Source organism: Limulus polyphemus, unplaced genomic scaffold, assembly GCF_000517525.1.
Source record: "Limulus polyphemus unplaced genomic scaffold, Limulus_polyphemus-2.1.2 Scaffold3906, whole genome shotgun sequence".
NCBI lineage: Eukaryota > Metazoa > Arthropoda > Merostomata > Xiphosura > Limulidae > Limulus > Limulus polyphemus.
In genome coordinates, this window is record NW_013669516.1 from 61,210 (window position 1) to 76,803 (window position 15,594).

Consider the following 15,594-nt stretch of genomic DNA (forward strand, 5'->3'; position numbering starts at 1 on the left):
CTTAATGTATACAAGTGTCTATATGCAAAGAAAAGTAAAAAACTATGGTTTTTTATCATTAAATGAAGATATAGCCTAAAAGTGCTTTGTGGGCATTACGGCATAACTAGGTTTCATTCACCCAGGCTTCTGAGCAGTTGCTCCATTTGCTGCACCCCCTTGTCGGCAGGCCTGATTGGTGATACATGTGTCATAACATATTTTTGCAAAACATTATGGTAAGTTTGATTAAAGAAAAGAAATATGCACAAATGTGTGTGTGTGTGTGTGTGTGGTTTTATTTTAAAAAATTGTATTGTACAGATATTGTATTTTTTATCCCTTCATTGTATAATAGAACCTATTATACTACTAGTATAAAAAAACTCATAGCAAATATTATTGATGATAATACATCAAGATTTTTAAAATTTATTTAGCATCCTGTATTTTGTTAAAGAAAAATGTGTGTTAATTTTTTATTGTTGTCCATCTCCATACTCTTTGATCCTTCTGTCAACCTCTTTTTCTTTATCAAACAAAGCACAACTATCATTGTAACACAGATGTAAAGCTAACTTTTTAAAGTATACTAGTATTAAATGGATAATATTTTGTTATTCTTCTCAATATTCTGGTAATGAATTTTGTATTTTCCTTGAAATTTAGTAACTTATTATAACAAATTTTAATAAAGATGTTGTTATAAAACCAAAATAGCTTATGTACTATTTATCATTAGAAAGCCTATTGAACTTACTAACTAATGTTGTTGAATTATATTTATGTTGAGCATATTAAAAGTTATCGCATAGTTTACTTTAGATTGTATATATATATACATATATATGAACATGTTTAAGAAAAGCTACTTTTTTTAGTTTTCATCTGTAATGGAACCTATAGCTGTAAATGCAGAAAAAGAAGGAACGACTTTAATTTATATATTTCTGGTAGGACCAGGTATGCTTATTGAAAGGTGAAAAATCCAGCATTCAGCATTTACAAGTGTGTGCGTGTTGAAAATTGATATTGGAATAGTATCTGGAATATGGCTTATAAAATGATATGGTGCTTACTGGAATAAGTTTGGATGCTATTCATTGTAAGTGCTTCTGTAGCAGAGAAGCTGGGTGAATGACCTTCAGTTAACAACTTTTTTGATACTAAGGAAGTTCAAGTTCATATTGAAATTATGTTGTCACCCACACTCATTTTAGCACTTGAAAAATATGTTGTAATAAAAAGCAGTACAGAAAAGGTCTAAGGTTTTTGTGGACCAAATATTTGGAAAGGAAATGTTTTTTATATATGAATACACATAAAATCACAAAAAACATCCACCTTTAAAACCTTGTATTTAATTGGGTTTATGGAATATCCATGAGTATTGTGAACTGTATTCTTATCATACCTTCTGTTATTAAATAAAACACTGATAAGAAATATTCATAAATTTTAAATAAAGTGATTAATTATTTTATTTTGTTAATGAGTAACTCGAAGATTATAATATTGAAGACTATATATTAAGTGATTTAAACTGAGTAAAATTTTACATTAATATTTTTATGCCCTAGAAGTTAGAACATAGTAATTTCAGATTGAAATAAAATATTAAAAAGTTTTATTATTGTAGGGAATCCCTTAGAGGCTTTATATGAATTCTCACTTGCCACATTTGCAACAGAAGAAAATATCACATCTGAACAAGCTAAAACTCTCGTGAATTATTCATTCTCATCTCTTTCTGACACTTTGTCCACTGGAAGTGTACTTATTGTGTACAACAATATTCTTCCTTTATTATCAACTAACAACACTGCTATGAGATTAGATGCTCTGATGGTTATTGAACACATCACCAAAAAGATGATGGTGAAAAAGGTAAGAATCTATAGAAATGAAAAACAGGAACATTAAATTATGTTTTATTCTTAGAACTAATGTCTATTTCTCAAGTAAAATCATAGTCATTAATTAAGTTCTGTTATAGTAACTAGACATGGTTTTATTGGTGTTGGTGTATTCATTGTTTTTCCAGACAACCCACCTTATCCCCACAATAAAATTCATGTTTGCCAGGATGACTGATGTCTTTCAAGATTTCCCAGGTCACATACAACTGTTGCAGCAGTTTACAAAGTCTTTGAGTGCTTTGTTGAAGGTGGCAGCAGCCACACTGACTAGAGATCAGATACTGGAACTAAGAAGTGAGTGTGGGGATTGTCCGAGAAGTGTTTTACAATATAAAGTACTAAATTCAGTTCCTCTTGCTATCAGAGGACAACTGCCCAATGGTGAACCAGTGAAAGTTATGGTGAAGTTTTACAAACATGTTAGAAACAGGTATTGATTTTTTTTAAACTTCTAAGAATTTAACTCAGTCACATTGACCAACCACGTGACCACTTTGTACTCCTTTAAAGTTGTTATAGTTTGATATTACTAACTTTTAATGTGGTATGTGTATCTTCACAAAATTTGGCAGACTTTCAGTAAACATTACAAGTCTTTTACATACAAAAAATTAGATTTTTTAGTGAAGTATTTTTAATAAACTAAAAAAAACAGAGTTGTCCTTGAATATATCGAGTCTACTTTTTCAGTAGTTCAAGTGCAAAATGATTTTCATGTTAGAACTAAAAATACATTTCTTCATCTCATAAATTTTAAATTTCATTTGCATAATCTCTAAAACATCCTAAATACATATCAAACCTTTTTTTTTTCAGTAAAATTTTATATTTTATCCATTATTTTCTCTACCCTACCCCTATACAAGGTTGGTCACTTTGGCTGTCCTTGTTGTTTACAAGGCCAGCCAAAGTGACCAACTGTTATGTATCTGCTTGTTTGTTAATTTTCAGTAGAAATTCTTTCTGAAGAACTTCAGTGATACAAGTCCTGTCTTGATTGAAACTAGTTTATTCTTTCTTGATACAACTTTGTAATACACAGAATTTCCACAGTCACTTTAAACTTAACTACTTTTATAAACACATGCTATAATTCACAGCGATTCACACACACTTTATTTACAGTGCCTACTGTTTGCTTAACTCAATTATCTATATCTTTGATCTATCTATCTCTGACCTTGTGCTGATTTTTCTTGCCAGGCTTATATACTAAAAAAGAGGGTGCCTGGCAAACACAAGGACATTCGCGGAGTTCCTCGATAATTCATGATCCTTCTAGAAACTCCAGCGCGCATGTTCCCAGTGTCACGTGCCTTCCGCTGTCTTAACACAACCTTGTATAGAGGTAGGGTAGAGAAAATAATGGATAAAATATAAAAAACCTAAAGAAATCTTTTGTCATTCTAGAATGACTTCAAATTTTAACATGAAACTAAATTTGTTTATCTTAAGTAGCTTTAAACTCATAATAGTTATACATCTATTTATACTAAAATTTTATTGTTTTATTGCCCTTTGGACCATGTTCTAAGTACTGTTCATGCTATTGTAAGTTGTAAATCATTTGGGGAGCATGGAGCTCACGTTACGCTATTGAATTACATTACCCATTAGCTAATCTGAGCTGCTCGCATGCATGCCTTGTGAAAACTTTTTATAAAATTGTTATTATTATTTATTTTACCTACTCTAACTTTAACTAACCTAAAGAGATTCTTAGTTTTATATGTTAATTACTTTTATAATAATAAATAAAACATACATGTGAAAAACAAGAAATAAAGTACTTACCTGGACCTTCTTTTTTTTTCGCTGTTGATGACACTTAACCCTATTTTTTCTTATACAGATGGTAGTAGTGCATTAAATAATGCACCAAAGAACATAGAATAATAACATTCAAAAAGCAGACAATGCCCCATAACTATCACAATTTTCTGGCTTTCTAACTATGCAACAAGAGTCATTACAAATTTATCCAAGTTAGTCGATATTTTTCCCATGGGAATGAAGCTTGTACTAAAAGAGAAATTGACAATTCTCTGTTAAGAAAACAACATAATATAATACTTCATTTGATAGATGAAAACCTTGGCTTTCTATTGATTATAAATAATATAATATTAAACCTAAGAGAGAACTGTTAACAAATCTTGAAAGAGAAGATCTGATAGGTGGTGTGGCAAGTGGGATCTATTTTTCTATTTGATGACTCTGTAACCAAACAAGATTGAAGGCTATGGAAATCATGCTTTGCCTGAGCAATAAAAATATTATATTTAGTAATTTACGTTAAATTTCGAACTTATTATAGGGGTAGTGAATAAATGAGAGAAGAGAGGATGCCTAGAGAAAAAAATATCACATTTCTCACAATAAGGGGAAATTCAAGGTTTTTTTAATATTGTATTATAAAATTAAGAACTTAGAACTTATATAATATTAAAATATGGATTGTTAGCTATGATTTTATGCTATACTAATTGGTATAACAAACAAAAAGTAGTTTAATTAAACTTTGAAAGTAACTCATTGGAAAAACCTCGTGACATACACAGTAAAGGATGCCTATGGCAAGAGGGTTAAGAAGATTTTTAATTAAAAAATACATACTGTTACACAAAATAAAACATCCATTTTATTAAACTGTTGTTTACATTGATGACATAGAAACTGAAATTATGTCATTTCTATACCTATGTACAAAAAAAAAGAACATCATCTTCTGATGTTATTTCATTTGTTGGTTGCTGGATGTGGCATAGTGGTTATCATTCCAGACTGTAAATCCAAAGGTCTGTGGTTCACACTCTATAGCCACAAGATCATACTCTGCACTTTAGAATCATGGGTTTATTATAAAAGTGACAATCTAATCCCACTATTTGATTGTTTGTAACTAAGCACAAAGCTACACAATAGGCTATCTGTGCTCTGCCCACCATGGGTATCGAAACCCGGATCTTAGCATTGTAAGTCTGCAGATATATCGCTGTGTCACTGGGGGGCACTAGTTGATAAGTGTAGCGTAAGTACTGTTGACGATCTGCCTTTCCTCTAGTTTATAAGTTCAAAACTAATGATAGGTAGTGCACATATCATGTACTTGTTTATTGTTACATAAACATCCCAAACAAATAAAAAAATTTTGATTGAGTGAGGCATACTTATAACCAATTTAAAAATTTATTTGACTTTTAAGTAAAAAAAAAAAATGCTTTTATAGAAAAGAACATTAATCCCTGAGAAGTGGCTAGAGGGGAAGGTATAGAGCTTCACATGAAAATAGCAAAATTATTTAAGAAATAGATTGAACCATAAAACTATGATATTATCAAGTAATAGAACTTATTAAATACTTAATCCTTCTCATTGTTGACTAAGATATTTTAGTAGCAATTATAATAATTTATTTACCAATTTGACAGATTATTACTTTGATATATCATTATTTAAGGAGTGTCTGATTTCATATGTTTTTCTGAAAAACATACATTTTTATTTTTTTGGGATTGGGTGTATATTTCCCAATGAATTGTAACTGCTAAGTTACAAAAAGAAAGAGACAAGAAACAGATTTATACAAAGAACAAACAATTAATGTCATTTTCACAACTAACAATACACAGTGACACAATAAACAGTAGCACAAATGATCATGTGTATGTGTGCAACTGAGAAAAGCTGAAAAAACTGTAATAGAAAATAGGAGCTCTTGCTTGTGTGTGTGTAGGTCCCATTTGTAAGTTCAGCTAAGTAAGATAAAAGGAAAGAAAATATCAAATCAAAATTTACCCTGAATTCAGTCAAATATCATGTTACTTTACTCTATGTAAATACTCCTTGTGGAATCCAAGATCTTAATAGAATTTCATTACAAAGCTTAAAAAGAAAGAAACATCAACAAATGCTACAAGACTTTAAATGCTGCTCACTTAAGGTAAGGGTAAGAATAATACCTTAAGTGATAGGTATGCTTATGAATTGCTCTGATTCTTAACTTGACATAAAAGTAAAATTACAAAGAAAGTATGACAAAAACCTTCTGTTTCTGCCGGGTACTTACTGAAACACAACTGTAAAAATAAATTAAAACTAATGGAAACTTAAAACTACGTAATAACTATTTAAGATTTGACAAATATCTGTGTTATTCTGTTCTGCTAAGTCCCAACACTACCATAAATATGTTAATAAACACTCAAGTTCCTGACATAAAAAAATAGTGATTGGTTCTTGTTAGATCAGCAAGCCAATGGGCAGTAATGATCAAGAAAATCACTTAACCTAGTTCACTTCTTAAGGAAAGTGATAGTTATTAATTTATGTGAGTACCTCTCTGTATCCAACTGGAGAATTGTGAAAAGCCACATAATTTAAAAATTTTCAATTTTATTAACTAAAGGAGTGGAAAATGTATAGTACATCCCTATACTTCATTTGTGTTTTTCTTGCTGTAAACACTAACCTAATTACAATGTAATTAGTGAAGGTTTAATGTTCACTTTAAAACTGTGTATGTTTTAGACCAATCCTGAATAAGCTGGTTTAATGAAGTGAAATATTTTTATTAAGTTTTCTCTATCCAGAGTATTGGTGCAATGATAAATATTAGTTTTCAGTATAAATTAACTTAGTAAACAAAATCTTAACATGCAAGTTACATATTTTCTGACAGGTTCAGACACTGGTCATGTGGTCAGTGGACCTGTGATGGAGTGGTTGTCACCATGACATTGTATATAACATACAGTCCTTATCTTCAAGATAACCATGCCACCAGACTTGCTCCAGTGGTAACTGTTGAGATGAGGACACCAGGAACAGGTACACATGTATATTTATATCAGTACTGGTTTACACTACTGTTGTTCATAAATTAACCTTTTCACAATTTATATCTGAAATAGGATAGCAAATACCATAAAAAACAACTATACCCATACAAAAAATATACATTTTTATAATTCAAGTAATTTACTTCAAGAATTTTTTTTATTTCATACATTATCAATTAATGAATTATGTGATATTCTGTAGCAAGTAAGTCTATGAACTAACACAACACTTGCTAAAACAAATTTTGATTTTACCCTTTTCGTTATTTATGCTTTCCATGATTAACACACGACAAGTTTAGACAATACTGTGTTTTTTTACTGGCAGTTTAAATTTTTAATAAATCTGTTCTATTATGTCATCACTAATCCATATAATCCAACAAACTATATAAACATTTAGAAACTCTGAGTGTAAATATGTTTTAAATGTTATTAATTTCATCTGGAAAGTAAGGAGACTACAGCACAAACATTATCTAACACTGGATTCTTGTACATTAACAGGAAATGTTGTTCCTATCAGCTACGACCAAATCGACACTGTCCTCATCAGTCTGACCAAAATTCAGAATGAGTCAACAGAAGGAAGATTAGCCGTAGAGTGTCAGATGTGGGATAACTCAGAAGAACAGTGGACACCTGAAAGAGTCATATCGCTTGGATACAGTGAAGGTTTCTACTCTTGCTGGTCATCTAAGTTGTCAGTATTTACTATATTAGAAGTTTCCAACAGTAAGTATTTGGCTCAAATGTTAGTAGTAAGTTTGATGTTACAAAATAATATTAAAACTTGTTTCTTGGTTCAAACTGAGAGGAACTAAAGATAACATCTAATTTTAGGGACTAAGGATAACATCGAATCTTAGGAACTAAGGATAACATCTGATCTTTCACACAACTTTATAAAAAATGATGCAAGATGCATACATTATAATATTCTCAATATCAACAAACTTTAATAAAACAGAAACAAATTAATAAAACCATGATAGTTTTCTCAAGAATACATCAGATTTTTCTCAATAACATGTGTAGAGTGTCAACCTTAACCCACATGTCTGTTATTTATGTACTGGGTAACCATTAGTTCCAGCTGTTCAAGGTAATATGGTCTTTTTTTCCTGGAGGATTTGAAAAAAATCAGCGGTACTGCCACCTTGTGTTTTTTATTATTTTATTCATATTTATTAGTTTCTTAATAGGTTAGCTTATCATGTTTTTGAATGACCTAGTTATTCATATGCCACACACTCATACAAAGAGTAGCATCAACAATATATTACACTATAGTTTTTATAATATCTGGAGCAGAGAGATAAAATTATGATCTTAGCATTCAACAGCTAAATATTGGCTTTATATTTTAAGTTAAGTCATGGCTACTTTTATATGTTCTACACAGATTATCAGAAGAAAGCATACAACACTGTGATAATTATATAACTCTTGTAGGTAAAACATTAGGACAAGTGGAATTCTGTTTTCTCTTCTACATTGTTTTGCTTGTATTTTTTTCCTAACTTTTTCAAAATAGTCATTGAACAAAAGAAGGATAGAAGAAGAAACAGGTTGTTTGAGTGATTTATACAGACATTAAATTTTCTGAGCATAAAGTGCATTACACTGTGATAGTTTTGAATATTACTTATTTGAGTTTTATATTTTTTATATTTGTTTTATAGCAATAACAGATGCTTTTTAGACACAATGGGAGTAAAACAAAAGATTATACTTCTCTCTCTCTATGAACATACAAAAGTTTGGATTAATAAACTAAAAAATATCAAACCAGTACAAATGTCTTGCACAAAGCAACAATGCTGATATTGCATGATACAATTGAAATGTGCAGTAAAACTGCTTTGATAAAAAGTAAAGTAATATTTGTCATTTGCATATTCAAACACAGAGTAGTGAATATGGTTGTGATATTCATAGGTAAAACTGAACCAACAGTTAAACATTGAGTATCTCAATAACAGGAGGATCAAAGGACATACTTGTAAAAGAATAAAATTAACATAGACAGCAAAGATGCAAGTACAAGGGAACAAATAAGAATAAAATCTATACTTAGGACATTTAACAATAAATGTTATCTAACTTAGCATAATGGCCTATTAGCTGATTTTAACTGATAGAAATATATGAAGAAAAATAGCATATCTGGTGGGACAAAAAAGAAAATATTGTCTCCACTGAATAAAAGACTGAAAGCTTGTGTCTATATCACATTTTTAAGTCAGACAATATTCCAAAGGAATATCAATCCCATTTTATACTAGTACTATAATTCCTCTTGAGTAACGTCCACAACCCAGGGAAGAGGAAATATACACAGAAATATAGCTGAGTATGTAAGCCATATAGAAGCGCCACTATGGTATGTAATATTAGCACAAAGCAAGGATGAATACATGTTTGCAACTACTTACATTCTGTTCCCAACTAATTGCAGAACATGTGCACATTTTTTGAAATCTTACCTCATTAAAAATTAAAAATTTTAGATGTAAAAATATGATATATTAAAGTTTTCAGTTGTTACGTGGTTATATTAATACCAAAAGGTATAAATGTGTGTCACAACCATATATGTTATATATGTAATTAAATGGTTTTGTATATTGTAAGTCCATGTATGATTACTTGGACAACATTTTGAAAAAGACGAAACCAGCAGAGGATCTAACCTAAAACACATAGCATACTGTACAAACACAATAAGCAGATTAATGTAAATAAATTTTCTTGCATTAAGGAACTTCAAGATATTTTTATGCTCTATGTGAATACTAATGATAGCATAAAGGAAATATAAATTCCGATACAATATCCTATCTCATCTCACAAAAACCTTTCTCAACTTATACTTCCTTTTATTGGTGCAAATTTTCTCTCACCACTAGCATTGATACTCCCACTTATCTCTGCATACTATCATGCAGATTATTATTCAGCAATCTTCCACCAACCTGATGTGCAATTCCCTATGCCACCAGATGCTGGTTGAACGGCTCCATCAGTGTGTCCTTTGTACATCAAAATACAATATCATAACTTGTCACAAGATCATGTTTCACACACTGCTGAGACAAGGGGTTCCGCAAGACCAATCATATGTATCCTTCACGGTCTGTTGCTTCATAAATATGTTCATTCCAGACCAAACACTCATAGACTAACATGAGTAAAGCAGACAGGGATTACTGCTTATCACTGATGGTCTATGGCATTGGGGCTCTTCCTACCACGACCCTGATGTACAATTCTAGATACCGCCAGGTGTTGGTTGATCGACTTCATTGATGTGATCGCTCTGCTTTTCAAAATAGGGTATCACGGTCAGACATTGCACTGTATCCAGTGCTGTAGTCCTCCAAACTCTCCATCACATTTTTCCTTCCTTCCTCGAGTGGAGTATGGTAGTCCTTGGCACTTAACAGTTCCTAGCCACTGGGGGTGGTGGACCATGGAGGCTTATCTTCCTGAGTGTACACAATACCACTCGGTTGAGAGTAGGGCAGTGGCATTCTGCTGGTGTAGATGGCATGATGCCCTTCCTACCACAGATCTGATGTATAAATCCAGATGTCATCAGGTGTTGGAAGTAGTGCTCCATCATATATTGCAGTTTTCCCCTCCAGCTGAGACACCCTCTTTCCTACCTGGATTGGGTGTTGGTTGGAGCCAGACCAGCCACATAATTCCTCACACGTGTTTAGATAGTACCCTCCTTCTACCATAGACTGGACAATAAATTCTCAATACCACCAGGTTTTGGACTGGAGATGCAACCACAAATAATGGTCCCTCTTCCTAATTTCCACTGGATGTCAGTTCCCGGTGGATCTGGTGTTGGTTCTGGCTGTACGAGACAAATAAATTCCCACGTGTGTAAGACTGGGTACCCTCCTCCTACTGGGGACTGGAAGAAAAAGTCCCAATGCCATCAGGTTTTGGGCTGGAGAGGAAAATCCATCTGTTTCAAGTGGATCTGGTATCAGTTGTGTTGTGGGTGCATGCATGCAGAGGTGGGTTCTTGGTATGGAAACTCCTCCTCCCTGCTGGTACACGTTTTTGAGGTGAAAGGTAGAGGACCCTCTTCCTTCCACAGACCTGATGTACAATTCCAGATGCTGTCAGGTGTTGGTTGTGGTCTAACTCCCATTTACAGTTTGTCATGCCCTAGCCACTCTACATCAGTGGGCCCCATTATTCCTGTAATTTTTTCTTGGGGCCCTTTCATGTTTTCATCCTTTTTGGCAACACATTACTAAAGAGCGAAGAGTATACCTGGCTCAGAGGTGGCGGATCTAATTGTGTTGTTTTTCATTCTTTCTCACACCCCATGGTTTTCCTTTGGCCATTTCCTAAAGAGGGATAATCTTCTTACCATCCTCCACCAATTTATTGTGGAATTCTTGCTTTTCGTGAGAAGAGGTAAGATATTGTATTGAAAGTTAACATTTTCCTAAACTGAAAATGTATTTCCAGTAGATACTTAAGTCCTCTCACATTTCCCACTTGTCCTCCCCACTTCTGTTGTGGTTTGGTATGATCTGACCAAACTCGAAGTGGTTAATAGCTGCAAGATTACTTACAGAAGGGATAGTGTCGCACTCCTATTGGTGGAGGGCTGCTGCATAATCATTTGCATCTTAGTATGCAGAGATAAGTGGAAGTATCAAGGATAGTGCACCAATGAGGGCAGTATAAGTCAAGAAAGCTTTTTGTGAAATACATTTTCAGTTTAGGAAACTGTTAACACACAGAGTTGAGTACATAATAATTTCAATAAACAAATAAGCAAGCCACATGACAACCACAAGTGATATATATTTAAGGTAAAACAACATGTATCAGAACTACAATTTGACATTTCCCAGATAGTGTGATGCCATCAAAAATTCATTGCTTTTGGGAAGAGTATGTAACAGCCCATTTAGGTGAGAAAATATTCATATATTCATATCATTAAAATGTGTTCAGAGTGAGGACTTAGAATTTTCAAGACGGGAATAACTTATACTTAGTAACATTGGAAACCTAAGGATTATGGATCAACTTGAGGATCCATCTAGAAAGAGACATGCAACAAGTCAAACTCCAGCTGCAATAAGCAAAGTGTGGTGTCTTAAAATAGGTGAAAATGTTCAAACACATAGGTCAGTGACAAATGCTGTCCACATGCCCAAGCATTTGTATGCAAAATACTCATGAAGAATCTCCATCTTGAAAATAGGCCAATGGAGTAATGATTCACCAAGATAAAGTTTCTAGTCATACCTCCTGTTCATCAATTGCATATCTCAGACTGAAGAATGGAACAGGTATTCATGATATTCCACACAAATACATACTGGTAAAGTGCAAACAAACTATTAAAAGAGTCATTTGTACCCTATATGAATTATAGAAAATCAGCAGAGTAGAAAAATATGCCTTGGACATGACAGTCTTACGATGGAACCCTTTGTGGTAGAAACTATGCTGCACTGCTATTGTCATGACACACAGTTTTCAAATAGAGCATGACTGGACATGACAATGTGGAATATGATGACATGGTGAAGCTCCAGCAGTCATTTTAAGAATAATGTACTGAACCTTTTGTGTATTTATTTGTATATATATATTTAAATGAAGTTTTAGTAGTTAAATAGAATGATTTTATTTGATGGTTCTAACCAATGAAGATTTACTTATTCTCTGTGGTACAGCGTTTTAGTACTTAAATAGAATGATTTTATTTGATGGTTCTAACCAATGAAGATTTACTTATTCTCTGTGGTACAGCGTTTTAGTACTTAAATAGAATGATTTTATTTGATGGTTCTAACCAATGAAGATTTACTTATTCTCTGTGGTACAGCGTTTTAGTACTTAAATAGAATGATTTTATTTGATGGTTCTAACCAATGAAGATTTACTTATTCTCTGTGGTACAGCGTTTTAGTACTTAAATAGAATGATTTTATTTGATGGTTCTAACCAATGAAGATTTACTTATTCTCTGTGGTACAGCCATGTGAAACTGAATAAACTTTAGGGCAATGAGATAGGTATGCAGAATGACAGGAGTTTCACTCAGGATATTTATTATAGAATAATACTAAATTTGTGAATAACTGAATTGTGAGAATAGATTAAATATAGAGACTGGAAATAAAGTAAAATATGAAGTGATCAATCTTTATTGTAATCACACCTAACACAAACATGATATGTGCTTGCTTTTCCAGAATAACAAACTGTCATTTTTGCTAGCTCATTCTTCATACTGCTTATTCTTCAAGATTGTGTACCAGGCTTTTTAAATCTAATGTTTCTTGCTTTACAAAATTTTTATATTTATCCAGAGTGACTAGCACTACCAACATGACTAGTCATTCTTATTCAAATATAGGGGAGGCCATAACCTTGAGATATCACATGAACCACCACTGAAGGACACTGCTGTCAACATCTTTACACAATATGCAGTATTTATAGCAATACCTCTCATAGGCAAAACAAGTATTATCTCCTAGAGAATAATAAAGGCAGCTAGAAAGAGATGAGATTAATTGCTTTCTTTACAACATGTTATGTGGAATTTCTACATACACAGAATAAATGATAAATTCAGAATAAATACTGTAATAATAATAATACAAGATTGAAATGTGTGGTATATTCATATACCAAAACTAATTATTTTATAATTTTAAAGAAAGATAAGAGACTGTCCTATATTAGTATAATATTGCTTGTATATAATTTTACAAAAGGACCTTTTAACCTCATAAACGTTTATTATGTTTATTGTCATAACCTTATGTTTTATTTCATAACAGGAATGACAGTTTCCACTATCATTGGAATTGCTGTGGCCTCCTTAATGGCAGTTTTGATCATAGGTATCCTAGTCATTCTCTTTGTGCGCAAGAAGCAAGTTAAGGTGGCTGAGATGACCCATGAGCCACTCCATAGAGTGTGTCAGAAGTAGACTTCCACTAAAGAATTCTCCTAAGCCTGCCAGTGCTGATTCTATATGTGATAAGAAAAGAAAGTTGACAAACGTTTCTTGAAACCAAAGTTACACAAAAGTTTGAGAAAGAGACAGTATTTTGTGTGTAGGACAGACAGTATTTTTTGTTCAGCTAGGAAGGATTTACCATTCTTGTAATTACATTAAATAGTAACTTAAGAGAGCTGTTTACTAGATCTTCCCTTAAAACCATCTATGTCTGAAATAAGGAGTTCCACCTCGTATCACAAGTAGCACTAAAAAGTTCAAGACAAGATGTTCATTCATATGTTTATAAAAAATAATAATGCATTGTCTAAAGACATTAAAGGATAACCTGATGTGTTTTTTCTTTTCAAACATGTGTGTGTGTTTATATATATATATATTGTGTGCACACAATTTTTGGGTACATTATATGTAGTTTCCTTTGCAAAAGGTACTGTCATAAGTCTGTCATATCTAAAATACACCATTTTCCCCAATTCTTTGCTATAATTCGTCTAGTGTACAAGAATAGCAGTTTCTCACTGCCCATTTTAACAGATTAATCACACAAAAATCCATAAGTACTGTATCTGGCAGTTTGACCAATATGTCTTCATATGGAATAACATGAATACTCATTTCCTTCTCCAGCTGCTTGAAGTATGCAACAGTTGAATGGGAGGTATGATTGAAAGCCTTATCTTGATGAACCCATAATTTTTGGTTTCATTTCCACATGGATATCCTTCTTGATTATGTTGGATACTGTTGCCAGAGGCACATGGATGGCTTTTGTTGCTGAATTTTGTGTTAATAAATTCCCACTTGTTAAAAGATATACTTTGCTTAACATAGCTAGGATATGACTTGTTTCAGGTCTCTTTCTGAATAGTTCTGGTGCTCCAAGTTTATCCTTATTCCTTTTTTTTTTTCAATATCAGGGTATCCCTGTCTCTGAAATTTTAATTTCTGATCTGAACACATTTTTATGATTGTGCATGAATAGTTTCTTATCAGAAAGGGCTACTACATACCCTTCCCAAAAGTGATCAGTTTTCGGTAGCATCACTCTTCCTATGTAACGCCTAATGTTAAAATGTAGTTCTGATATGTGTCATTCCAGTGCAACTTTATATTGGTCATATTTGTCATGATTTTCTGATGTGCAGATTCAAAATTGTTGAAAGATAATATACTAAACCCTCTGTGTATATATATATACATAAACAAGAGAAAAAACACAAACTAAAGAAGGACCATGAAATGCTCATGAAAGTATTCTGATTAGTAAAGATAATGATAAAAGAAATATATAACAAATTAGAAAACCTTGTAGTATAGCATATAAATTTAACAAATAATATATTGTAAAAACTGAAATTAAATGATATGGCTAAAGAAATTAACTACGTTTAAAACATGTAGTTATGATTGCTGGATATTATAAGAAGTGTTTTTATAATGTATTGAAATGGCATTTGACTAATACAGAAATTTGTACATGTAAGTTAAAGACATCACATTTCATTGATCTAAATAAAAAGGGGTGTTTGATTATAATGTTACAATAAAATGACATTTGATCACTATAAACAGAAATGCATAAATGTAAGATTATGAAATTACAGATGGGTTTTATTTGAAGGAGCAGATTTTAGTTTGTGAAATACTAATAGTTGAATATTGTAGTTTTTGACATTGGCATAGAGATATAGTTTTTTTGAAAATACCATATTGATGTATTTCAAAACTTTAAGAAAGAGTTAACCAACTAATAGTCACTAAATGAACTTGCTTTTACTTAAAAAAACAGTATTGTATGAAATCTTATCAGAAATGTTGAGATAAATAT

The 15,594-nt window shown here is 32.1% G+C and overlaps 1 protein-coding gene across 1 annotated transcript in view; it reads left to right on the forward strand.

Annotated features, from left to right (window-relative positions):
- LOC111088506 overlaps positions 1-14,422 on the forward strand; it is a 38,840-nt gene extending 24,418 nt beyond the window's left edge. Inside the window, exons 8-12 of the mRNA XM_022398849.1 lie at positions 1,619-1,866; positions 2,024-2,328; positions 6,580-6,728; positions 7,247-7,474; positions 13,582-14,422. Of these exons, the coding sequence (XP_022254557.1) occupies positions 1,619-1,866; positions 2,024-2,328; positions 6,580-6,728; positions 7,247-7,474; positions 13,582-13,733 (1,082 nt within the window). The 3' untranslated portion in view covers positions 13,734-14,422. The remainder of the gene's footprint in view (positions 1-1,618; positions 1,867-2,023; positions 2,329-6,579; positions 6,729-7,246; positions 7,475-13,581) is intronic.
- The last annotated feature ends 1,172 nt before the right edge of the window (positions 14,423-15,594 follow it).